General features: G+C 46.8%; 1 protein-coding gene across 2 annotated transcripts; it reads left to right on the forward strand.

Moving 5' to 3' along the window:
- The first annotated feature begins 699 nt into the window (after positions 1-699).
- On the forward strand, positions 700-19,089 carry CNN2 (calponin 2). 2 transcript variants are annotated; one of them, XM_072601347.1, is made up of 7 exons: positions 700-899; positions 12,140-12,261; positions 12,828-12,894; positions 13,131-13,268; positions 14,227-14,343; positions 15,385-15,531; positions 17,708-19,089. In XM_072601347.1, exons 1-7 carry the CDS (start codon positions 837-839, stop codon positions 17,978-17,980), a joined length of 927 nt encoding a protein of 308 aa, XP_072457448.1. In that variant the 5' UTR covers positions 700-836; the 3' UTR covers positions 17,981-19,089. The 2 variants fall into 2 exon arrangements, with proteins under 2 accessions (XP_072457448.1, XP_072457446.1); XM_072601345.1 differs by lacking the exon at positions 700-899 and adding an exon at positions 906-1,199.
- Positions 19,090-27,162: the final 8,073 nt, after the last annotated feature.

Below are 27,162 nucleotides of genomic sequence, written 5' to 3' on the forward strand. Positions count from 1 at the left end.
GTGTATCTATCTAGCTATTGTGTCCAGGTTTCTTCCAGGTGTGGATGGGTGTGTTACTCAAACTAGGAGTGTGTGAACTCCAGCCTCCTTCCTGGTGTGTCTGTTGGTGCCTATCCAGACGTGTATCCATCATCCCGTGCACACGACATCAGTCCCTCCAGATGTGTTCGCTCCCATCCAGAGATGTCTATGTCAGTGTATGTGTGTGTATGTGTGTGTATGTGTGTATGTGTTAGTCCCTGCGCCCATCCAAGTTTGTTCCTCAATGCCCATGCAGGTAACGTGTTCCTGGGTTCAACGCTCTGCCTAGATGGATGTGGCCATCTGCCCACGCTGGTGTGTGGGCATGTGACTACGGATGGCCCCTGGGTGTGTGTGTGCAGGGTGTCGGTCCGACTGAGTATATGTGAGTCCTGACGTCTGTAGGCGTACCCCTGGCCAGGGTCCCGAGCTCTGGGAGGCCAGGTTGGTTCCCAGGTGACTCCTTCGGGAGGGATTGGGGGCATGGAAGCGGGAGATGCACAAAGACAGAGAGGGGAGAGGTCCGGGCCAGGCGCCCAGAAGGCCGAGGGCAGAGGGGCGGCCGGGGCGCGGGTAGGGGTGGGGGTTCAGGAAGCTCCCACCCCGCAGGAATTCGAAGCGTTCGGCCCTTATAAGGGCATTTCCACTTGCGGCCAATCCGCGGCCGGGGGCGTGGCCGGGCCCCTAACTCCGGAGCTGAGACTAAGGCCAGAGAGCGGCGTCGCGTCTGTCTGGTCCCATCCCGTCGGTCCCGTCCGCTCCACTTCGCTCCCGGGCCGGACCGTCAGTCCCCTTGGGCCTGAGACGGCCGCACGATGAGCTCCACTCAATTCAACAAGGGTCCGTCCTACGGCCTGTCGGCCGAGGTCAAAAACCGGGTGAGTGGAGGAGCAGGACCCCGGACAGGGATGGAGAAAAGGGAAGGAGGACTGATGGGAAAAGACGGGGAAAGCTGGGCTATTCCTGACCGGTTTTGGGAGTGGCGGAGCCCGAGGGCGCCCTGGGGGTACTTTCTGGCCAATTTCTCCCTCCTCTTGGCTCTTTCCAGAGGATCATTTCCCCAACCCCAAGCATCTTCTGGAGGGGGGTCTGACTTGTTACGGGCAAGACTCTCACATCTCACTCTCACAAAGATCCCCGCTTCCAGGACTTCTCTCGGACCCTCCTCATTCACCCAGGTATCCACATCTGGAGTGGGGGCCCCGCTTGGGCATTTCTCCTTCCCCAGCTCTATCCTTTAAGAGGAATTAGAGGAGGCTAACTCACTGTGTGACTGTGAGCAAGTCCTTTCCCCTCTTTGGGCCACGATCTCTGGATCCCAATCAGTCAAATGCAGCTGGGTGAAATACCTGGTCTCTGAGGTCCTTGCGGGTCCAACTTTTGGGAATTCTATCGGGATCCTATCCCGACACTAGGGAATGAATGGGAAGGGAAAGGAGGACGTAAGTGGATATAGGTGTGTACGGAGATATCGGATCTCTAGGGATGAGAAAGCTGGTGGCCGGTGCCCCACCCTGCCCTCCCGGAGCCACCCTATAATAATTTCCGTTTGGCTCAGCTCTGCAGATGGGTGTGTGTTTGTATTTGTGGGGGGTGGGGGGGGGGGCGGTGAGGAGGAATTCCCCTTAGCCAAAGCCAGCACCTGCTGGCCACCTTAAGGGGGGAGGGGAGGAGAAGAGGGGGTTCAAAAAGAGGAAGCGGGGGAGGGTGGAGTTAGCCACCGCTTCTTAGACAGAAGCCTCCTGCTCCTTCCCCATCTCCTCCCTGAAATTTAAAGGGACAGGGGTGGGATGGGGTGGAGACTCAGAGGGCGTCTCAGACTCTAAACTTACCCAGAGCTACTCGCTCTGCCTTTCCCTCCTATCCTAACCTCCCCTTTCTGGGCCTCGGTTTGGGCTCTGTAATTCCCAAACCTCAAATTCCACAATCCTAGTCCTCCAAAGAGGAGGAGGTTATAAAATTTCAGAGCTGGGAACTCTAGAATATAGAAGTTTAGGACTAGGAGGGACCTTAGAAATCATAAATTCCAACTGCCTCATTTTACGGGTTAGGAAACTGAGGCCGGGACTTGCCCCAAAATACCTGGTGGAAAAGGTGGGATTAGAACCTAGCCCTCCTTAGTCCTAGTTTATGACTCCTTATCCTTTGGAGAGAGGAACAGAAAGGGGTGATTTTTTGATTTCCACTCTTTAATCATATGTGCAGAGCCCCAGGGACCTTGGTGTTTCAGCATGATTCTGCCAGCCATATGAATGGATACACATCTACATGTTGAGCCATTTGGGAATTCAGGAGAGGCATGGTTGAGGTGCACTCTGGGATTGCATCATGCCCCACCTTCATGGCTGGGGTTGAGTCAGAAATGGGCATCTCAAGTGGTACCACAGAATGTGGCAAGATAGTTGTTGGCCCAACCCTGCAAAGTCCCATGTGCCAGCCTGAGGGTTGGGGGAGCCCCAGTAGCCTGCTGGGTCATGCCTGCCCCTGTTGGCTGCCCTCAGGAAACATCTAGGACCAGGCTGAACTCTGTTCCACTCTCAGGCACCATAGAAACAGACTAATTTCACTGGGCTATTTCTTCCCACCCCAAAGAGTGTGACTAATGCTGGGGAAGAGGGGAGAGGTGCCAAGCAGACCTTTCTTAGTCTATGGAATACTGGAGGAGTATAAATCCAGGGACTTGGGTAGGGGGGTAGATTAGGCTTGAGCAAATCGGTCTTTACCTCTGGACCTTAATTTGCTCTCTGTAAAATAAAGATGTTCTCTTAAGGGAATGTCCCTTTCAGCTCTGACCTTCTGTGTTCTAAGGTTCCCCCCTAGCCCTGACATCTGAAGTTCTCTTCCAACTTTGACATTTTACATTCTAAGGTCCCTTCCAGCTCTGGCATTCAGTGTTATAAAGTCACTCCCTATGTTCTAAAATTCTTTTCTAGCTCTGACATTTTATATTCTAAGGTCCTTTCCACTTCTGACATTCTATGTTCTAAGATCCCTTCCAACTTGGACACCAGAGGAATTCTCCAATGCCTCTTTATTCCAATCTCAACACAGTCCCCCCCACCCTCTGACCCCAGAAGCTACATTATAATGCCCATGCTGCAGATGGGGAAACAGAAGGCAGAAGGAAAAGATCTTCCTGAGTTCTCTTTGAATGGACTCTCTGATGCCAGCCTAATTTGTCTCAGGATTCTGTGCCAACCCCTTGGGCTTCCTTGCATGACTCCAAATCACTTCTGGAGGTGGGAAGACAGAAGACTCTGTATGAGGAAACTCTATGATCTCAATACAAAGTACTGGACAAGTAGGCAATCTAGGGACATTGGTCAGAATCCGATGGGGAGATGCCTTACTTCTGACTGGGCCAGAAAATCACTTGGTTTTCGTTGGTGTAGGCTAGAAACTCTTCCTCCCCTTCAACCTCCACCACCCTCCCCAAGTCATTGCTTTTTCAGCAACATTCACTAAAGTTTAGAATCCTGGAAATCACAAAGCTGGAAGGTCACCTAGTCTAATGTCTAACTGAACAACCCTCTACCCTACAAACATTCCTTACAACTTCTGCTTGAAACCTTCCAGAGATGGGGAGCTCACTTTCTACCGATATGACTCTACTATTGGGCAGTTCTAATTCTTGGTTCTAAGGTTCATTCCAACACTGACTTTTTCATGTCCTAAGGTCTTTTGCACCACTGAAATTCTATGTTCTAAGATCCCTTCCAATTTGGACATTTTAGGAATCTAGTTTTCTCTTATATTTTATTAGTCTCTGGAGAGTATTTTCAGTTAAGACAGAGGTCAAATGTACAGAATCTTCTAGAAATGTACAGAATCTTCTAGAAAACAATGCTAAAGGTGATCCAAGCTATGGTGGAGATATGAGTTCTTAAGATGCAGTGAAACAACCTGCTTAGAACCAGCCGAACTGCTCCCACACCCTACTTGGGGCCAATCTTTCAAAGACGACACCAGGCCACGTGTGCCCAGCCCTGTACATGGTACTGTGGGGACAACAGACTTAGTAAGGCCTGGTTTCTTGCCCTTGAGGGGGAGCTCCCAAACTGGGAAGTGGGTGGGATGAGAGGAGACTGAGGCATGTTGCCATCACATGAGGTGGAAGGGTACAGGTGCCTTAGGAGAGGAAGAAAGACAGATATAGTCCTATATGAGGTGGGTGAGAAGAGAAAGGTGACTTCCAGATGAGGGGAAATAGAGAAGGCTGCCTGAAGGCTGGGAGACTTTAAAGGACAGGAATCAGAGGGTGAGGCAGAAATAGAGAGAGGAGAGAGTCAAAGACACAGTGTCACAAAAGGTGTGGAGTACCTCAAATACCAGACTGAGGTATTTGAGGTGTGTTGTAGCAGAGAATTTGGATGGTGGACTAGGAGTACCCTCTGGCCAACAGTTAACTGGTGAATCCCTTGTACTCCATCATCTTTTCTGCAGACAATGCTCTCAATGGTCTGTACATGGGGAGGGGGAGGGACAAGGAGAGGGGGGGCTGGCTTGACCTGGGCACAACTCCTAGTTAATGGCCCAGAAAGAGTCTCACTCTTACCCCTCCAACAGAGGGAGACTTTCAGCTTCTCAGAGGGACTTCCCCAGCTTAGAAGTGGAAGCCCTGGGTTCAAATTCCAGCTCTGCCCAACTGTGCAACCTTAAGCAAAATGGTTAACCTCTCTGAGCGTCTGGTTCCTTTGGATAAAAGAGCAGGCAAGACTCGATGAAGACTATAAGATCTCTCTTCCAGCCCTAAATTCTCTTATCCTTCAGCTTTCTTTGCTTGGTGATAGGGAGTCCACTGAGGCTGGTTTTAAGACTACTTGGCCTGGAAGTGGCCCTGGATCCTGATGTCCCTACCCACTTGGTCAGGCCTAGCCAGCCCCTCCTGAATGGCTTTGAGGGGGCCTGTCAGGCTACTGGCAATGGAGTTTAAACCTCTGGGAACAGCTGCTCTTCATTTACAAAGAAAATAGCCGGCGCATTCTTGGCATTTTGTGGTGACAAAAGAATCTGTGGGCGGGTCTGATCCCAGGGAGAAAGCCTGAGGATCCTAGAGGTGATGTGGGGAGTGGGGGGCGGGGGGGGGGGGGGGGGGGGGGGGTAAGGAGAAAAAATGGATCTTAAGGAGCCAGACTGGGCTTTCTGGAGTGGGGGTAAGGGAGGTGTGGAGTATAGGAATAGCTAGGAGTCCAAAGGAGATTGGGCCTGGTCCAGAACCGAAATCGCCAGCCCCAGGCTCCAGGGTTCTCTTCCTCTGGGGGTCTTCAAACAAAGGCTGGATGACCACTTGTTGGGCAAGTTATGGAGGGGATTCTAATTCAATAGATGATTTCTGAGGTCCCTTCCAACTGTGAGATCCTGTGACAAGAAGGGACAAATCCATGAGGAGGGAGATGGATTGGCTGTTGGTCCCAGGGGCCCAAGGGAGGATGTCTCAGAATATTGGAGTGGGGTCTGTGGTTTGGAGAGGAAGAAGGGATATTGTGTCTGGTGCCATGGCCAAAGCTGGCCACTCCAGCTGTCTGTTGTGCAAGCTTTCCCTGCCCTAGAGCAAATCTTTAGCCCTCCCTTAGCCTTCTCCCCTTTCCTGATTTCTTTGGGGAGATGGGAGCAGGAATTATGCTCCAACTGTGTCTACCACCTCCCTCTAAGGGATCACAACCCATCTTTACAAGTCTGGAGAGGTGCAGGATCCAGTCTTCCTTCTGCTGGCTTGTTGGGAGAATGCTGGGCCTCCTGCAAGCCCAGAAGGGGGAGAAGTCAGTCAGCCAGTGACCCAGCCAGCATTCATTAAGCGATTACTACAAGCAGACACTGTACTAAGCTCTGGGATACAAGGGAGGGCAAAAACATAGTCCCTGCCCTCAAGCTCACTGTCTAATGGGAGGGAAACATGCAAATAGTTACATTCGTACAAAGTATATGCCATGTAAATGGAAGATAATCCCAGAGGAATCCCTATGGAAGGTGAGATTTGAGCAGCCTGGGAAATTAGGCATTGGTAAGAAGAGGGAAAACATTCTAGGGATGGACAGGTAGCCAGTATAAATGCACAGTCAGGAAATGGATTGTATCTTGGTAGGAACAGCAGGTAGGACTGTGTAGCTAAGTACTTAGAAGGGAGTAAAGTGTGAAAAGACTGGAAAGGTAGGAAGGGGTCAGCCTGGGGGGAAGAAGGTAGGTCTTGTCAATAAACATTTATTAATAACATTTATATAATAACATTTATAAATGTTGTTGTTCAGTTGTGATCCCATCTGGGGTTTTCTTGGCAGAAATACTGGAGTGGTTTGCCATTTCCTTCTCCAGCTCATTTTACAGATGAGGAAACCCAGGCAAACAGGGTGAAGTGACTTGTCCAGGGTCACATAGCTGTTAAGTGTCTGAGGTTGGATTTGAACTCCAGTCTTTTTGATTCCAGGTCTACTTCATCACCTTAAGTGCTGGGGATACAAACAGAGGCAAAAGATAGTGCCTGCCCTTAAGGAACTGATGATCTAATGGGGAAAACAGCATGTAGATAGTAATATACAAACAAGCTACAGATGGAATAAAACACGAAATAATTTGTGGTGGCAAGGTACTCAAATTAAGAGAGATTGGGAAAAGATTTCCTGTAGAAGGTAAGTTTCAGTTGGGACTTGAAGGAAGCCAAAAGGCAGAGATGAGAGAGAGCATCATTCCAGGCACAGGGGAGAACCAGTGAAGATGCCCAGAGCCCAGATGGAGGGTCTTGTTTGATGAACAGTCAGGAGGCCAGTGTCATTGGACTGAAGAGTATGTAGAAGGATGTAAGAGGAAAGGAGACTAGAAGGGGGGGAAGGGAGGGAGGGTTAGGTGATTAAGGGCTTTGAACAGCAGATTTTGTATTTGATTTTTTTTCTTTTTTAATTTTTTGTAAATAGTATTTTATATTTTTCCAATTACATGTAAAGATATTTTTCAACATTCATTTTTTAAAATAAAATTTTGAGTTCCAAATTTTTCTCCTCACAACCCCTCCCCAAGACAGCAAGCAGTCTGATATGGGCTATACATGTGCAATCATGTTAAATATATTTCCACATTAGTTATGTTGTGAAAGAAAAATCAAAATAAAAGGGAAAAATTCATGAAAAAGAAATAACAAAACAAAAAAGTGAAAATAGTATGTTTCAATCTACATTCAGACTCTCTAGTTCTTTCTCTGGATATGGATAACATTTTCTATCATGAGTCTTGGAATTGTCTTAGATCTTTGCATTGCTGAGAAGAGATGTCTATCATAGCTGATCATCGCACAATGTGGCTGTTACTGTGTACAGTGTTCTCCTGGTTCTGCTCTCTTCACTCAGTATCAGTTCATGTAAGCTTTTCCAAGGTTTCTGAAATCCACCTGCTCATCATTTCTTATAGCACAATAGTATTGCATTATGTTCATATACCACAACTTATTCACCCATTCCCCAATTTTTGCCACCACAAAGAGTTGCTATAAATATTTTTGTCCATGTGGGTCCTTTTCCCATTTTTATCTCTTTGGGACACAGACCTAGAGGTGATATTGCTGGGTCAAAGGATATGCTCATTTTTGTAGCCCTTTGGGCATAGTTCCAAATTGCTCTCCAGAATGGTTGGATCAGTTCACAACTACACTAATGATGCATTAGTGTCCCAATTTTCTCACATCTTCTCCAATATTTATCATTTTCCTTTTCTATCTTATTATCCAATCTGATAGGTTTGAGGGGTGTATTTAATTTTATATTTAGTTCTGGAGGTGATTGGAACCCACTGGATTTTATTGAGTAGTGGGGTGAGCTGGTTCAACCTTTAGGAAAGTCACTTTGTCTTCTGAATGGAGGATGGATGGAGTGGGGAGAGACTTGAGGCAGGCAGACCATCCCAAAACCTGTTGGCGTGGTCTAAGCATGACGTGATGAGAGTCTGCATTGGCGAGTGGCAGTGTCAGAGAAGAAAAGGGAGTTAACATAATTTAATGGAAAGGTTACTGAAACTCAAAGTGAGAAGTGACTTGGGATTGAATTCCATCTCTGACATTTAACATTAGCTGTATGACTTTAGACAAGTCACTTCCCTTTTCTTCCCTTTCCTCATTTTCCTTATTTCATAAAAACAATTCTTCCATCTCCTTCACAGTGTCAAATAGCTAATGTATGTAAAGGGCTTTATAAACTATAAAGTGCTCTCTCTTTCTTTCTCTTGTCTCTCTATTTCTCCCTGTTTCTGTCTCTCATACATACATACAAACATATATATATGTATGTGTGTGTGTGTTATGATTTTGATCCGAAGAATCTGAGTTGAGTGCTAAGGGGAGTCAGAGGGAAGCAGAGAAGACCTACAGACTACCCCAAAACATCCCCCTCCTCATTTCTTTCCTTTCCTGGGGTTTATAGCAATGATTAATTCCTCTAGAAGACAAAAAAAAAATCAGTTTTCATAGCTAGAAACACTTTACCAACTATGTAGTTCAACACCATCATTTTTCAGAGAAGGAAACTGAGGCCCAAGATTACAGACTGTGAACTGAAAAGGGATCTTAGAGGCCAGCTGGTCCAACCACCTTGATTTTATAGCTGAAAAACTGAGAAAAACCTACTCCAGGTGAGCCCATGGAAAGACACTGAACTGGAAATGAAACTAAGATACTCTCTAGGCCAATCTCTCCAAGTTACAGAGGGGGAAATTGCTGAGGCCCAGAGAGAAAAGGCTCTCCCCCAATCACACTGAATGAGTCGCCAAGTCAGGACTCCAATCCAGGACTCTTGATCTAACTTGTATTGCCTTTATAGATACAGATGAATGGAGTGCCAGGCCTACAGTTGGGAAGGCCTCTGATCCAATATGGCCTCAGATACATACTAGCTTTAGAGGAGGGAATTCAAAGGTCCAACTGATTCTTTTTTCAGATGAGGAAACTAAGGCTTGGAAGACTTAGATCACTTGGTTAGGGTTGTGCAGGTGATAAATAATAGCTAACATAAAAGCTAACATTTATATAGTACCTACTATATACTAGGCAATACGCTAAGTGCTTTGTAATTATTATCTCATTTGATCCTCACAGCGTTGTTGTTTTCATCATCATTATTAGTAGTATCACTATTTTATCCCCATTTTACAGATGACAAGATTCAAGAGATTCCAAGGCCATTACTCTTTTCTCTACCCCCTCATGCCTCTCTCATGCACCCCCCACCAGAGTTAGTGTCATCTGCATCTCTAGGCCCCCTCCCTCTGTGCCATCTGAGCTTCATAGTTCTGGGGGTATCAGGGTATTGTTGGGCTTGAGGCAGCTCCAGGTCCAAATCCAGCTTCCTTAGCTTAGCTTTGTTGTGTGGGGATCAGGAAGAGGGGCCCATTTCGGGAGCACTGCTCCCTCCCTTGCTCCTTCAGGGCTCCCACCCCCATCCTCGAGTCTCAGAAGTGGCTTTCTCCTCATGGCTGGGCACATCCCCCTGCACTCAGGTAAACTCTGGAGTGGACTGTTTTGCCCATGAACCAGCCAAGGCTTCCACATGGTATTGTGGAATATGTGAGAGGAGTAGGAGTGTGGAGATTCAGGAACAAGCCTCTACCAAGAGCTGGCAATTATTGGATCCGGTTCCCTTGCCTCTCCTTGGAAGGCACTAGAGCAGCCATGCAGGGCACCCCACACTCAGAAGGGGTCCCCAGGCTAATGCAGCACTTAATGCCATGACTACTGTTAGCATAGCAAGGCCTTCAAGGCCAGAGAGGTTAAGCTACTCAGCATCTCACTGGTAGTAGGGATCAAAGGCTGGATCTAGCTCCAGGCCAGATGGGTGGAAGATAATTATTCTGTTTCGCCTCCACACTCCAAAAATCCATCTTGGTTGGTTTGTCTGCTTAATTGAACTAAGAGAAATGAGTGGGATTTCGACTCTTAGGAAGGAAAGCTTCATAACAGTGTTGTCCAAAAGTTGGAATGGAATGCTTCTTAAGGTAGAGAGTTCCCTGTCATGGGGGTATTCAAGTAGGTGCTGAATGATCACTTTTGCAGGATGTTATAGAGGAAGTTTCTGTTTCATTCAATTTAGCAAGATTTTTTTTTTTTTCAAACTGTGGCTCCTGGCTGGGCACTGACTAGGCACTGGATATACAAAGACAAAAACTCACTTTTTTTTGGCCTTCCTTTGTATCCTTAGCACTTAGTGCAGTGCCTCAACCATAGAGGTTGATTAAGTAATGTTTGTTGACTGACTGACTGATTGACTACATTTTACTCTTTGGGTATACCAGTAAGTGCTGGGCGGTCTAGATTCTGATGCTCTTTCCACTCAGCTGCCTTTCCCTCTTTCTCCTCTACCACTAATTAGCTTTGTGACCTGGATCAATTCGCTTCCCCCATTCCCTTCTTTGAGCTTTGATTTTCTCATCTATAAAATGGGCAGAATAATCCTGTCCTTGCCCTCTCCATGGTCCTGTTCCAAGCAGTTGAATGAGAGAGAAAGAATGGATATGGAAGCAGTCAACCAGTCTGAAAGGACTATGTAAAGAGTTGAGAAGAACAGGCACCCAAGGAATTGTTTTGAGTATTCGTTGCTCTGAGATCACGGGATGCAGAGAGCTGGAGGGGAACTTCAGGGTCATCTCATCCAACCCTCCTCCTTGAACAGATGAGGAAGTTGAGGCCCAGGGGGGAAGTGACTTAGCCCACATCACCCACAGAATAATGACAGACTTGCTATTTGCTTCATATCTCCTGACCCTGGGGGACCAAGGAGCCTGCTCTTTTTCCAAGCAAACTGGAAAACTGACAAAAGCTTTGACCTTGACGCCACCTCCACAGCATCTCTTTCATTCATCCCATCCTTCCCATCCATCCTCGTTCAGAGTTTGATCATCTGTCCTCAAGGGTACCAATTACTGTTTTCAGTCTGTCCCTTGAATAGTTCATCCCCTGTACAGATGCCAAAGTGATCTTTCTAAGATATAGCTCTGACCATATTAACTCCCCTACTCAAAAACTTTGAATGATTCCCTATTGTTGCCTCTAGAAGAAACTGCAGACCCACAGCCTGGGATTTACAGGTCTTAGGACCTGGGTGCTATCTCCCTTTCTGACTTAGTCCATGCTACTGTCCTTCAAGGTCTTTATATTGCAGCCCAATTGAACTACTGATCACACCCCAAAACTCTACACTTCTGACCTCCATGTGTTAGCACCAGTTGGCCACCATATGAAGAAGAATGTTGCTCTCTCTTCCCCACCTACCGGTCTTTCAGTCTTTGTCTCCAGGCAAGGTTCAACTCAGGCGCTGCCTCCTCTAGGAAGTCCTCTCTCCCCCTCTCCCTTTCTCAGTTTCACTTCTGTAATGAGACAACTGGCCCATGAGGGCTGAAGGACGGAATTACACTTGGACTAATCTGTGTGCTTATAGAAGATCATAAATTTAGATCAGAAAGAGACCTCAGATACCATCTGATCCACCCTCCTCATTTGAAGGGTGAGATTAAGGGGCTCGTCCGAAGTGACCCAGGTAGTAAGTGGCAAAGCTGGAGTTAGCATCCAGGCCCTCTGCGTCCAGCCTCATTTCCACCATACTGAGCTGCCTGTTATGTTGTATGGGTCCAGTGGAACATAAGCTTAGCTAAGCTTAGTGTCCAGCACCCAGTAGACACTTACTAAGTGTGCATTGAATTGAATGGAAAGATTTAGTGTTAGAGATTATGTAATCCAGAACTCTCATTTGACGTAGGAGAAAAGTGAAGCCCAGAGAGTTTTAGTACATTGTTTGGGGACAAGATGAGGAAGAGAAGTATGCAACAGAGACAGAATCTGAACCTGGATCCTTCAGCTCTAAATGTAGTGCTCTTTCTATTACCCTAGGACATGAGCAAGCTGGTAGAAAATTTAGAGCCAGGGCAGGAATGACCTGGTGTTAATAGGAACATGAAATTTAGAACTATTAGGGACCTTGTAGGTCGTGTAATCCAACCACTTCATTTTACAAATGGGGAAACCGAGATCCTAAATGGTTAGGATTTACTCAAGCTTCCTGGCAAGGATGGGCCAGGGAATCTCCAGCTCCGAACTTAACTTTTCCCTGGCCAGATACAATTCTAACATTATGGTCTCGGCCTTTCTTCTTAGCTCCAGTCCAAGTATGACCCACAGATGGAAAGTGAGCTGAGGGGATGGATTGAGGGTCTCACAGATCTCAGCATCGGACCAGACTTCCAGAAGGGACTCAAAGATGGTGTCATCCTATGCACGTGAGTAAGCGCTCTGGGGCTGTGGCATTGGCAGGAGAGGAGAGAGATGTGGGAAGATCTCTGGTGCCCCATCCCTATCCAGATGATAGAGTACCTTGAAGAGGGATCTGCAACTCAAGCTCTTGTCTGCCTCTGACCTAGAATCTGTAGACCCATCGGACCTAAAACAATATCAGAGTTATAGAAATATCAGAGCTGGAAGGAACTTTGGAGCAGAGAAGAGAAAATGTCAGAGCTAGGAGGACCCTTAAGACATAGGATGTCAGAGTTGGGAGGGCCCTTAGAACATAAGATGTCAGAACTGGGAGGGCCCTTAGCACACAGGATGTCAGAGTTAGAAGGGACGTTGGAACCTAAGATATTAGAGCTTGGAAGGTCCTTAGAACACTGGGAGGGCTCTTAGAACACAGAGTGTCAGAGCTGGGAGGAGCTTCAGTGCAAATGTTGTCAGGGTTGGTAGGGCCCTTAGATAACATTAGTGCCTTGCTGGGATGGGCAGGTCCCATCACTAATGCTATCACTATTCCTCCTTCCCTTTTACCCCTCCCCTGCTACTATCCCTCCAGTCTCATGAACAAACTGCAGCCTGGCTCCGTGCCCAAGATTAATCGCTCACAACAGAACTGGCATCAGGTGAGATGGTCCTAGGGCATGCCCAGGGGGAAGAGAGGGACCCAATCACTTGTCCTGACACTCCCCTCCCCCCATCATGAAGGATCTTCCAGACTCTTAATTTAGCACCTAGTGTGCCCCAGCAAAAGGGCAGAGAATCAGAGAAGGGGAGGGGCAAGTCCAAATGATCAGAAGGGGAGATCCGATACTCTGCTCAGTTCTGTTTCTCATCTTCTGCCTCTTCCCTTCCTCATCAGCTGGAGAATCTCTCCAATTTCATCAAGGCCATGGTCAACTATGGCATGAACCCTGTGGATCTTTTTGAAGCCAACGACCTCTTTGAAAGTGGGAATATGACCCAAGTTCAAGTATCCCTTCTGGCCCTGGCTGGCAAGGTAACATGCCTCTCCAGGGGAAGCACACATCTGGGTCCAAATGATTCTGTCTTTGCTTCCTGTTCAAGGAAATGGAAAGAGGTCAAGTGACCACAGGTCTGGGGAAAACTGTCAGCTGTGGTCCCATATCTGCTACCAACTTGCTCTGTGACGCTGGATAATATACTTCATCCCTCTGTGCCTCAATAATTTGATTACTTACTATCTATGGATACTCTTCTTACCTACATGGTCATCCTATCTTCCCAACTGGATTGTAAATGCTTTGGAGTCTGGGACCTTGTTTTGTTTTAATGTCAGTCTTTCCCTTAGCACCTAGGACAGGGTCTGACACACAGAAGGTATAAGTTTATTAAATTGATTTAAGTTGAGGAGAATTGAGATCATTGAATTAGATAGTGTTTAAAAAATACCTTAATTCATTTTTTAAAATTTGCGCTTCAAATTCTCTCCTTCCTTCCAGCCCCTCTTCTACTCATTGAGGAGGCAAACAGTACGAGACCCATTATACATGTGAAGTCATGCAAAATCTATTTCCCCTTCCCCAAGACAGCAAGTAATCTGATATAAAATACACATGACATTCTATATTCTCAAGGCCTTCCCAGTTGTGATGTTCTACACTGAGGTCCTTCTAGCTCTGACATTCTGTGCCCCATGTTCTAAGTTCCCTCTTAAGCTGGATATTCCATGACCTAAAATTCTTTCAACTCTAATATTCTATGTTCCATGTTCTATGTTCCTAACTCTGATATGCTGCGTTCTAGGATTAGAAGGCAGGTTGGATTGAAGGAAGTTCTGGATGCATGGTCCTCTTCCTGCTTTTACTGAGCTGGAAGCAGGAGATGGAGGTGGTAGAGCAGGATTGCTTTGAGCTTTGATAGTGGAGCTTTCAGGAGTGAGATCTCTCCTAATCACCTTTTTCTAATCCCTCTTCATCTCTGTTTCTCCTGGCCAGGCCAAGACAAAAGGGCTGCAGAGTGGCGTGGACATTGGGGTCAAGTACTCAGAGAAGCAAGAGAGAAACTTTGATGATGCCAAGTTGAAGGCTGGGCAGTGTGTTATTGGACTCCAGGTATGAGATGAGGCTAGCCTGAAGCACTTTTACTCTGGATGCCTCTCCTTGGGCTGGGGCTGAGAGAAGGGTTTGGTGAACGTTGTTCTAGTCTCCCCAGTCTGGCACCCCCTCTCTCAATCTTGGAGGGAGCAGGGCTTTGGGACATGGGCCCAGGAATCCAGACTGCATTGGGCCTGGATACTCAGAAGTGCTTGTCCTGAACAGAGACATCACCAATCTGTAGGTAGCCCAGTGGCCCCATTTCCTTCCTCACTCCTTGGTCTTGTAACTTCAGTCTGATCTGTAATCCTTAGGAGCCTGGGTGGATTTGACGGGTTCAAAGAAAGCCACTCTTCCCCCCATCCCACCCCACCCCACTTCCAAATTTCACCTAGAACACCTGAAATTCCATGAATTCAAATTCCTTTGAGTTCAGGATGACCCCCTGACAATTCAAATTTCCCTTTGAGAGATATAATATGTGAAGGGAAGGAGTTTATGAGAAACATTCCTTCCCAGTAACAGGAGAGGACAATATGATTCTGGGGAGTCCTGAGGATGAGAGTACAAAGGATAGAGAAAGGGGAGATGAAGCTGGGAAACATTCAGAAAGAGAGTAAGGAGTATGCTTCAGAGGGGAAAGAGAGATGGGAGTAATGAGCCAAGGGGATTGAGGGGGAGTATTCTGGGGAAGCATGAAGCGGGGAGCTACCTAGGAGGAGGTGAGGAAAGGAGAGGAGAGGAAAGGAGAGGAAGGGAAGGGAGGGCAGGGGAGGGGAGGAGAGAACACATAGGGAGATGCTGGACATGCTGCCCAGGAGACATACCTGGATGACTTCCCCAGTTGGCTCTGGCCAGACCCTGTCTGAGAGTCAGTTATCTTCCCTCTCCTGGGGATTCTACCCAAGTAGAAAACCTATGGAGGGCACAGGGGTTTACCAGGGCTCTTGTATGGGGTTCAAGCTCTCAGGGCCTCAGTCAAGAGCCTGGACCCTAGTTTCAAGGCAGCAGATGAGGGACCATTGGTACCCTAATGATTCAACTTCCTTCTGACCACAGATGGGCACCAATAAATGTGCCAGCCAGTCAGGCATGACAGCCTATGGTACCCGGAGACACCTATATGATCCTAAGAACCAGATTCTGGCCCCTATGGACCACTCAACTATCAGTCTGCAGATGGGGACCAACAAGTGTGCCAGTCAGGTGAGTGGGAACATCTAGGGTTCTGAAATGAGAGAGAGGACCACCATAGGTACAGCAGTAGAGTGGTTAGGGCACTGGTAGCTAGAAGACCCAGGCTCTAGGATAGGCTCAGAGGTCTCCTCTCTGGACTTTAGAACAAACACTGTGGCATGCAAAGAGCCCTGAGAGTCTTAAGTGTTTGACCTTAGGTTGTAAAATGAAGGCAGCAGCTGATCTTGGAGAAAATGACCATGAAGTCGTAGCAAAGGAATTAGACTTAAAGTCAGAGGACCTAGTTCTACCTTTGATTTACTTAGATGGGCTTTCTGCAAGCCCCTTCCCCTCTCTGTGCCTCAGTTTTCTCATCTGTACAAGAAAGGGGTTAAACTAAAGAGTCCCTAAGGCTTCTTCCAGCTCTGACCTCCATTAGAGCATTCTGGCCTTGGGTTCCCAATTCAAGGCAGGGAGCCAGGGCTGGAGTCCGAGGCTTCCAAACTGGTTCCTATCCCTTTAAGAAGGTATAAAGGTTAGGGTGGGAATAAAGCTTGAATTCTCTAAGCCTGTTGGGCTTGTTAGAGCTGGTTCTTTGAGGCCAGCCACTCCCTCCAGCTCTTGTTTCCAAAGTAGGAGGTAGGGTTCACTCTACATGGAACGGGTGTGATTAAACCCCTGCATGACCAGGTAACCGAGCAAAGCATCCAGGGGCTCACTCAGACAGGCAGAGTTTTGTAGCACCGTGATCTGAACGCCATGAGTTCAGAGGGTGAGCCCTGCTTCTGTCACTGTCTCACCTGGGCCTTAACTTTCACATCTGGAAAATGGGCATGATAATAACTTGCATTACTGCTTATCTCACAGGGCACTGTTCTGAAGTGCCAATGAGATAATGAAAGCAGTAACTCATAAAATGTCATATTCATATCAGCTTATTATTGACCCTTACAATGTCAGAGCTGGGAAAGACCTTGGAACAAACAATGTCAGGGCTTGGAGGGCCCTTAGAGCCCAGGATGTCAGAGCTGTGAGGGCCCTTAGAACCCAGGCTCTCAGAGCTTGGAGAACCCTTGGAACACAGAATGTCAGAGCTGGGAGGGCCCTTAGAACACAGAATGTCAGGGCTGGGAGAGACAAACACAAAATATAGAACTGGAATAGGTCTTAGAACATAGGATTTTCAAACTAGAAAAGTCGTTAAAACCTAGAATGTTACATTTGGAATAATAATAGCTAATATTTAGCACCTGACATATATTCTCTCATTTAATCATCACAACAATCCATAATGTAAGTGCTAGTATTTTATAATCTTACAGATGAGGAAACTAAGAAGGTTCAGTGACTTGCCCAGGGTCACGCAGTAGTGTCAAAGGCAGGATTGAAACTGGGGTCTTCTTCCCTGCAAGTCTGGTGCCCTAGCCACTGCACCACCTAAGGAAGGACCTGAGAACCCAGAATTTCCATTGTGTGAACATAGAATATCAGAGCTGCATCAGGGGGAAAGAGGGAGGAACCTTGGAACCCAGAGGGCAGATTTGGGAGGGAGCTCAGTTAATATGCCAGTCAATCAATAAGCATTTATAAATTGCTTACACTGTGCTAAGAGGTTGGGATACAAAGAAAGGCAAAAAAAAAAAAAAGGCCCTCTTCTCAAAGAGCTTATGTTCTAATGGACAAGATAAGTAAATAACTCTGTATATTCAAGATATAAGCAGATATGGTAGAAGGCAATCATGGGAGAAAGGTACTAGTGGGGGGTAAAGACTTGGGGGTCAGAAAGATGGGTCAGACAAAGGCTTTCTGAAGAAGGTAAGATTTGAGGTGAATCTTGAAAGAAGTCAGAAAAAGGAAGAGCCAGAGGGGAGAGGAGAGAAAGCACACCAGGCAGAGGGCATAGACTGTACAAATGCATGGAGAGAGGAGATGGCATGTCTTGTTTGAAAAACAGTAGAGAGGTCAGTATGACTGGATATGGCTGTAAAGTGAAGTAAGGCCTGAAAAGGTAAGAAGAAGCTGGATCATGAGGAACATCAGGGAGTCAGTGATGGCATTAGGACCAGGGCCCAGGCCTCCAGCATCCCACCTGACCCAGCGTTCCCAGCTGATGGAGTGTGCTGGCTGTGGGCTGGGCTGCAGAAGATCTAGATGGATAAGGACCTGGGACTGCAGAGCTGAATTCCTTTCCCCATCCTCCTTCCAGGTTGGCATGACAGCCCCAGGCACCAGGAGACACATCTATGATACCAAGATGGGCACAGACAAGTGTGACAATACCTCCATGTCTCTGCAGATGGGTTATACCCAGGGTGCAAACCAGAGCGGCCAGGTGTTTGGGCTGGGGCGACAGATCTATGATCCCAAATACTGTCCCCAAGGTCCCACCGGAGATGGGCCAGGGGTGGGCCCCAGTGACAGCCCTAGCTCTGTGGAGCCACCTGAGTACCACTATTACCGAGAAGAAGAAGGGTATTGAGACTGAGGGCCCCTTCACAACTCCCCTCCCCACCCTCATTCTCCCCTTTTTCATTATCATTACCCTTTGTGTTCTCTGATTTTTGTCTTATGCTGGGGGAGTTTTGTTCCTGTCTGAGCTCTCTCTTTTACTCAGCCTGTGGCCTTGGGCAAGTCTCTTCCTGTGTCTGGGCCTCAGCTTCTCTATTTGTCAGATGAGGGGGCCAGGACTGGTTACCTAAGGTCTCCCCTCCAGCACTGATGTTGTATGGTTCTATGTATTTGAGAGTCTTATCTCCTGAGCAGAGAAGACTGGAGAGAGCCACAGGCTTCTCAATAAGGGTGTGGGGGGGTTGTTGGGGGATTGTGAAGTGAGAATCCTCATCCCCTCCCATCTACACCCTTGCCCTGGACTAGGCCTTGCTGTCTCTCCATCTCTTGTGGACCCCCTTTGGGTTGGGCCTGGGCCCTGGAGATGAAGGTTTGGGGGGAGGAGGAGGGAAACAGGGCCAACAGAGGGTTTCCTGTTAAGAGTGAGCTTCCTTCTTCCTGCTTATGAGGTTGGCTGGTGGTTTCCTCACCTCCTACAAAAAATGTTGAAAAATAATGTTCTAAAGTGAGGGGGGGAAGGGCAAGAAGGGCAGCTTCCTTTCTTTCTCCTCCACTCCTGCCCTTTTCCACAGGAGCAGGAGGGATCCCTTCCATATGAGCTCCAGCCCAGAACCTCCTTAACACAGTAAGGGACCAGAGTCTGATTTTAACTTAAAGCATAAAGAAAGACTCCAAACAAAAGAAGCTACGTTGTATTTCTACAGGTGGAAGCTAGCAGCTCCAACCCTCTCTGTCTAAACCCCATCACAGCCCAGGGACTGTCTTTCCTGGGCCCCTCCCCCTGCCCCACCCTACCCACCCCACCTGGCAAAGCCCTTTTTTCAGACTGGATCAGCTGCCTTCCTTTTTGAACACTGCACAGTGGCCTTGGTGGGCTGGGCCAGGTCAGCCTGGGTCAGGGGGCTTTCCTGGGAGAGTCATCCCATTAGTCCTTGGGGCCTGGGAGAAGGACCTGGAAATAATGTGAAATGGTGATTTGGGAACACAGGCAATAAACACATTCTTTGTTTAAGAAATGAAGATGAAGGTGGTGTCTGATGTTCAAAGAGTCTGGGCAAGATATGAGCTGGGAGGGCCTGGGGAGTCCTGGCCAGTGGATACTGCTGGGCACATAGTAGGGTTAAAGGTCTCCTTCTGAGGCTAAGTGGGTGTCCTGGTGAGCAATGGAGCTCCCTTTACCTGTTCCATTTAGTTCATTTATTCAGCAAACATTTATTAAACACCTGCTGGATATGGGGCTCAGTCATATTCATTGGGAGATTATAATCATTCATTAAGTTACTATTATATGCCAAGTGCTGGAGATGCAAGTACAACAAATGAGACAACGTTCACTCCTGAGCCTATAAACATAGATTATAGCATGAATATAAAGCTAACAAATACCTATTTATATTTTACACACACATGCACACATGCACACGCACACAAAAATCATTAAATTCCCTACCAATGAAAGTTTCATGTACAAGGTGGTACCTGAGCTGCATCTTAAAGAGAGACTGAGGCAGAGGTAAGGAGGGAGGGCATTCCAGGCAGGGGAGAGAGAGGGGCAGCTTCGATGGATTACAGAGTAGGGAAAGGGTATTCCTATCTAGTGAGGTTGGAAAGATAAACTGGGGTCAGGTTGTGAGGGGCTTTATTTTTTTAATATTATTTTACTTTTTTCTAATTATATGTAAAGACAATTTTGGGCATTCATTTCTACAAAATTTAGAGTTCTAAATTTTCCCCATCCCCTCTTCCAAAAACGGTAAGCAATTTGATAGAGGTTATATATGTATAGTCATGTAAAACATTTCCATATTAGTCAATTGTGAAAGAAGAAACCCACCAAAAGGAAAAAAGACCAAAAAAAAAAAAAGTGAAAATAGTATATTTGATCAGCATTCAGACTCCATAGTTCTTCCTCTGGATGTGGATGGCATTTTTCATCATGAGTCCTTTGAAATTGTCATAGCTTATTGTATTGCTGAGAAGAGCAAAGTCATACATAGTGGATCATCACACAATGTTGCTGTTACCATGTACAAAGTTCTCCTGATTCTGCTCCTTTCACTCAGCATCAGTTCATATAAGTCCTTCCATGCCTCTCTGAAGTCTTCCGGCTCATCCTTTCTTATAGCACAATAGTATTCCATTACATTCATATACCACAACTTGTTCAGCCATTCCCCAATTGACGGGCATCCCCTCAATTTTCAATTTTTTGCCACCACAAAAAAAGCTGATATAAATATTTAATTTTTATTTAATAAATGTAAATATTAAATGCCAAACGGAAAAGCGTATTTGAATCTAGAGGCAATAGGGAACCCATGAAGTTGACTGAAGAGGGGTCAAATTATTTTGGCAGGAATGTGTAGGACTGACTGAAGTGGGAATAGATTTGAGGCTGGGGACCCATGAAGAGACTTACAATAATCCCGGCAGTTGATGCTTGAATGAAGGCAGTAGCTGTGTGAGTAGAGAGAAGGCATTGGATGGGAGAGGTGTGAAGGCAGATATAGCAAGAAGCGCCAGTGGTTCCATGAAGCTGCTATCATCCCATCCTCATCTGCAACACTTGTCCGTGTCCTCCCATCAATTCACTCGAGGGGCACCAGCCACTGTGGCAGGGTTCTCCCTGCAGTTCCCTGGGCATCTAGAGCAGAACAACGTAGCACACAGGCCATCTGCCTTCCATCCCTCGTTCTTACCACATAACCAGCCCCCCTTTCTTGATCAAATACTTTGCAGGTGACATCCTTTACCAGCCTTCTCCTGCTCTACTCCTGGTTTGCACATGTTTCAGCTTGCTCACGCCCACCATGAGACTCTCCAGCATTCTGAAGGATCCTCAGTTTCAGTTCTTAGGTGTCCGTGATGTTTCATGTCTCACAGACTTGCAACATTACTAAAAGAGGGTTCATAACAAAAAGGCTGGTCTCTGTTTTAGCGATCATTAAGAGGACTTTGCAATTTCCCAAGGCTCATCCAGCCCACTCTACTCCTCTTGGCCAACTCTGCCTCATTGCCCATCTATATTGTTTTTCCAAAATATAAGAACTGATGAGCCCTTGGATTATTTTTTTTTTAAAGAGAACTTTGTTTTTATCAGTTGTAGGAAGCTTTTGTTAAGAAACTTCCCTATTAATGCAGATCAACACTAGCTCTATAGCTCATAATTTTAGAGAGCTGACCTGGGGGACAAGTGGGAATTAAGGGGGCACCTAGAGGTTGTGACTCATCTAGGGTCATATAGGCTGTTATGTGTCAAAGGCAAGACTTGAATGAAGAGACAGATTCTGTATTCTCCATAGGTATTCTTCATCTGCTTTGTTTTTCCTATGTGAATAGTTAGGCTGAACTCTCTGGTGTGATAAAAGATCATATTTAGGAAGTTTAGAAAAAATAAGATATGATCATCTCTACAAAAACACATCAAGGTGTAAGGAAACTATGATACTAACTCAAATAAAACTTCAAGGATCTTTGATTAATAAAATTGCAATTATTCAGAGTATCCCAAAAGTCTAAGTGCATTTCTTTTGGAGCAATTTGTTTTCTCAAGATCTCAGTTTCCTCACCTGTAAAATGGTGAGTAAGCCCCCAAAAGGTTTCTCCCTCCAAATGGGCCAGATTTGTCTCATAGGTTGTTGGTGAAGACTTTGATTTGTAAATCTCTTCATTGTTATTTTTCAGTCACATTCAACTTTTCCTGATCCCATTTGGGGTTCTCATGGCAAAGATATTGGAGTGGTTTGCCATTTTCTTCTCCAGCTCATTTTACAAATGAGGAAATTGAGGTAAACAGGGTTAAGTGACTTGCCCAGGGTCACACAGCTAATAAGTATCTGAGGTCAGATTTGAACCCAGGTCAGGCACTCTAGTCACTGTACCCTGAAGTTGCTCCCAATCTAACTATGACTTGGTGTTAATTACTACCTGTGTGACCTTGGGGAAGTCTTTTAACCTAATCTTTCAGTCTCAGTTTCCTCATCTGTAAAAATAAAGAGGTGGGGCTAGGTTAGATCCTGAAAGTCTCCTTCCCTTTGGCAGAACCTCAGAAAGGAAGATTCCAGGCTTCCTTCTCCACCCTCCTGGTTCTGGGACTTCCTCCTCCTTCTTGAACTCCAAGTTCCCTTACCCATCACTCTCTAGGGACACAGTCCTCATCCAAAGCTTTTAGCCACTCTCCAGATGCCTGCTGGGTTGGCTTTCAGCCACAGCAAGCTGCCATTCTCCTTCAGGGCTCACCCTGCCCCTCTCACACAAAGATGACTTTGCCATATTTGTCAGCTTGATGAACTTGAACCCTGGACCAGAATGTTCGACTAGAAGCAGAATGATCACTCATCTCCTCATTAAAGGGGATTCCTGCTCCTGTACAGATCAGTTAGGCTGGCTGCCCTCCCAGCTCTGAGACCACTTGTGATCTGGCAAAGAACATTTCCACTTTACACTTCAAGGCAGCTAAGTGGTGCAGAGGATGGTGTGCTGGGCTCACCTCAGGATAACCTGATTTCATAGTCAGACTCAGACACTTAGCAGCTGTGTGACTCTGGACAAGTCGCTTAACCTCTGTCTGCCTCAGTTTCTTCATCTGTAAAATGTGGAGAGCAATAGCACCTACCCTCCAAGGTTGTGAAGATAATACCTGTAGGATACTTTGTAAAACCTTAAGGAACTATAAAATGCGTGCTATTATTTAACCCAGGAAATGCTTGTTAAGCTCCTACTGCGAACAAAGGTGCCATCCCCAGGGGTAGAGACACAAGGGTCAATCAATCATCAGCAAATATTTATTGAATGCTCACTATGTGACAGCCACTACTAGGAGCTTGAAAGAAAATCAGAATCCTCCAGGCTAGAATCACTGGACCTGGGATCATTGGCATAGGGAACCCAGATGAGACAATTGCCCTTATCAGTGAAAGCTGCCACATTTTTGCAACTTTGTTTCCGAGGCAAGGCTTGAACTTCAAGGTGCTCCTGGCTCCAAGGCTGGCTCTCCATCAGCTAGGGGACCAAGAAATGTAAAATACTTCGTCTTCATAGGATTTACGTTCCAATGGAGAAAAACAACCCACTGAAAGGAGTTGTACAGAGTCTGAGCAGGGTAGAGAAATAAGTCTGTAGAGTTAAGAACAGAGCCAGGAAGGAATGAAGGGTGACCATTCTGGACCCTGATTCAAAATGGCAAGAACCCATCAATGGGAATAGAGGATGGCAGGGACAGACGAATGGTCTAGGGCGAGAAAGCCCACAGATACTGACGCGGGAACTTCCAGGGGGAGAAGGCACTGAGCCACAGCATCGAGTGTTAGAGAGTCAGAGGTAGAGCCAAGTGGCCCTGGGGTCAGGAGGATCTGAATTCAAATCCAGCCTCAGACACTTACTAGTTATGTGACCCTGGGCAAGTCACTTAAACCTGGTTCCCTCAAAAAAAAAAAAATGTAGAACCAGGACAGGACTGTCCCAAAAGTAGATTTCTCTGTCCAAAAAAAGCATACAACTCACTCTCGACCCTGGGCCCATCACCTCTGTCCAAAGGTGGGCAGCCTGCTTCATGGAGAGTGTTCTAGACCAGAACAGCACCTGGTCATTGACAGGATCAGAGCTCTAAGTATTTCAGAGATGTTTGCTATTAATAATTAATAATAATAGTAATAGCTCAAATATGCATCTTGCCTCTGACGTGCCCAGCTAAGCACTTTACAAGGATTAGCTCATTTGATTCTCGCAATAACCCTGGAAGGGAGCCGATACTTATCCCCATCTGAAAAGACTGGCAGTCTAATGGGGATGGGGTGATTATTTGCACAAATGTCTGGTAAAAGGCAGAATCTGATTAGAAAAATTCAAACAAAAAGAAAGGTCTAAAGGAAACACTCGGACAAATCTAAGGGGAAAGGGGACGGGAAGAAGCATTTACATGGCACCTACTATGTGCCAAGCAGTTTATAAATACCTCGTCTGATCTTCACAGCAAGCCTGTGAGGTAGGTGCCGTTATTATCCCCACATTTGTTCTATGTTGCTGCTGTCCGGTTGTTTCCATTGTGTCCAATTCTTCATGACCCTATTTGGGGTTTTCTTGGCAAAGACACTGGAGTGTTTGCCATTTCCTTCACCAGCTTATTTTACAGATGAGGAAACTGAGGCATACAGGGTGAAGTGACTTGCCCAGGGTCACACAACAAGTGTCTGAGGCCACCTCAGGAGGCCAGGAGCACTTGGTTGGGAGTCAAGGTGGGGGACAGACACCAGGAAAAGCTGCATGGAGGTGGTGGCATTTGAGACAGGCCATGAAGGGAAGGATTTCAAGCTGAGCGGTACTTTGCAGGCTAGGGTTAAAGTGTAAGCACAGATGAGAGATGGCAGGAAGAGAATAAGATGTGGGAGGAGTGGTCCAGTTTGGGGAAAATATAAAAGTGGGGAATGTGTAAGACGAAACTGCAAAAAGTAGGTAAGTCCAGGCTGTGGAGGGACTCAGTGCCAGTCCTGAGCTTGCATTGTGCCCTGTAGGCAAAAGGAAGCTAAGGAAAGCTTTTGAAAGTTGGGAGGGACAGGGCAGACTTGTGTCTTGAGAGCCTTCTAAGGCCCTGTAAGGAATGGATGGGAGGGGCAGAGAGATCAGTTGAAAGAAAACTGTTCAGGTCAGAGATGATAAAGGCCCAAGGAGGGTGGTGACCATGGGAGTGGAGAGGCTGGGAACTGAGTGGAGAGAGATTTCAGAGGGAAAATCAACCAGACTTGCCAACTGACTGAGAATGAAAGGATGACTCAAGTTTTAAGCCCAGATGACTGAGAGGATGGTGATGCCATCAAGAAAGGCAGGGAAATTAGGGGAAGGCAAAGGAATTTTGGATCTGTTTTTGTTGAGATGAAGGAGCCAGAATGCCATACTGGTTAGGATGCAGGTTTGGCAGTCAGGAGGGAACCTGGGGCTGGAAAAATAGGGCTGGGAACCACCCGTCTGCAAAGAAGTCAAGGCACACAGGTTCTGGAGTTGCATGGGACCTTAGAAGACCTCTGGTCTAACCTACCCATGCCTTTTTTGGGGGGTGCGGGTAGGCAACTAGGTGGCTCAGTGGATTGCCAGAAAGACTCCTCTTCATGCATTCAAATCCGGCTTCAGACACTATGTGACCCTGAGCAAGTCACTTCACCCTGTTTGCCTCAGTTTCCTTATGTGTAAAATGAGCTGGAGAAGGAAATGGCAAACCACTCCAGTATCTCTGCCAAGAAAACCCCAAATGGGGTCACAGAGAGTCAGACACGACTGAACAGCAGCCATGTTTGGTCTATTGACTATGGATTGACTGATTACAAGGGAGGAAATGAGCCCAGGGGACTGAAGTGATATATCCAAGATGTAGACAGACCAGGTATTTGAACTCAGGTCTTTGGACCCAAAAGTTAACACTTGTTTGTTTGTTTGTTTGTTGTTTCCCCAGCCACATCACAGTAGCCTCCCAGGGGTGATACAGGATGCTAGATAAGATCCTCAGGAGTAGAGTGCAGAAAGGAAATGAAACAGGGCCAGGGATAGAGCCCTGGAGGGAGACACTCACATTTAAGGGCTGGGAGGAGGAATAGGAGACAGGCAGAAGGAGAACCCAGGACCAAGAAATGGGATGTAAACTCAGAGAAGTGAGAGTATCCAGAAAGAAGGGGTACAGAGGAGATGGGAAACAGGACAATGATCTTTCACCTGATGCTGCTGAGAGGTTAAGGTGGGGGTGAGGCTATTGGGGCAGTAACTGAGGTCTTTGGAGAGACTGATTGGTGGGAGGGACTTCAAGAGTGAGGAAGTGGGGTCCAGGGAAGAGGGATCCTTCTTTCTAGAGGTTTAGTCATAAAGAAAATAGTTCTGCAGCAGGTAGTGAGCTCAAAGGAAAATGTTTTAGCCAGGAAGAAACAATGAAGAATGAGAAAAGTGAAAATCAGACCTGGGATCGAGTGTAGGAAATAGAATACAAGACAACAAGGGATCTGAAGAACACAAAACACGGAATACCAAAACTAGAACAGACCTGAGGATGTAGAATGCTAGAAGTAGGAAGGACCTAAAACCTAGGATGTCAGAGCTGGATAGATACAGTGCTGAACATTTAGTCCAGAAGTTCTGAGTTTAAATCCTTTCTTCATATATTGGCCTTGTGACCCTGGGTAAGTCATGTAACTTCTTTTGCTCTGAGTTTCTTCATCTGTAAAATGGGGATAATGATAGCACCTACCTTCCAGGGTTGTTATGAGAATTAAAGGAGGTAATAATGGTAAAACCCTTAGCACAGTGCTGGGCACATAGTAATGGCTACATAAATGTTAGCTATCATCATCATCATCACTGCCAGCCTCAGTTTCCTCCTCTGTAAAATGGAGACAATAACAACACCTGCTTCCCGTGGTTGTCGTTAAGATCAAAGGAGATTATATTTGCAAAGCGATTTGCAAGCCTTAAAGCCGCCTACAAATATAGAATGTCAATATATTAACGCCAGAGCCGGAAGGAACTTTAGCACACAGGATGTCTGCGCTAGGAGTTCGCTTAGCATCTAGAATGCCAGGGCAGGACTGTAACTAAATTTCTTCGCCTGAGGCGAGCTGCAGCAGGGGGCAAGGGTTTCCAAAGGTACTGCCTCAGCCTGGAGGAAAGACACTTACCCCGGGTGACCGGGAGGTTTTTGGAGGCTGAAGCAGGGAGGGAGGAAGCGGGGTGGATGGGGACGGGACCCAGGGAGGAGCCCGGCGTTCGAAGCCGCCCCAGCCTCACTAGGGCTCATCGGGGCAGCGGAGGAAGAAGCATGCCCTGGGGTAGTAAGGGGGCACGCGCTGAATTTCCCACTGGGGCAAAGTTCCAACGGTCTGAAGCTGGGAAGAAGAACCTCTGGGACTGACTGCCTCGTGCATTCCCTTCATTTTGCCATGAAACGTAAAGAGAAAGGTCCTCTCCCTAAGTCGGGCCAGGGCCAGGGCTTGGGCAGAGGGAGGGTACCGGAATGCCAGTTTCCAGCCTCCAGGCACCGGGTTTGCCCCAGGTTCACCCACACCGGGGGCAGACGTGGGGCCAGGGAGGGCCACGGTCTTGGGGGCTGGACCCTGGTCA

Source organism: Notamacropus eugenii, chromosome 4 (genome assembly GCF_028372415.1).
Source record: "Notamacropus eugenii isolate mMacEug1 chromosome 4, mMacEug1.pri_v2, whole genome shotgun sequence".
In the NCBI taxonomy this organism is placed as follows: Eukaryota; Metazoa; Chordata; class Mammalia; order Diprotodontia; family Macropodidae; genus Notamacropus; species Notamacropus eugenii.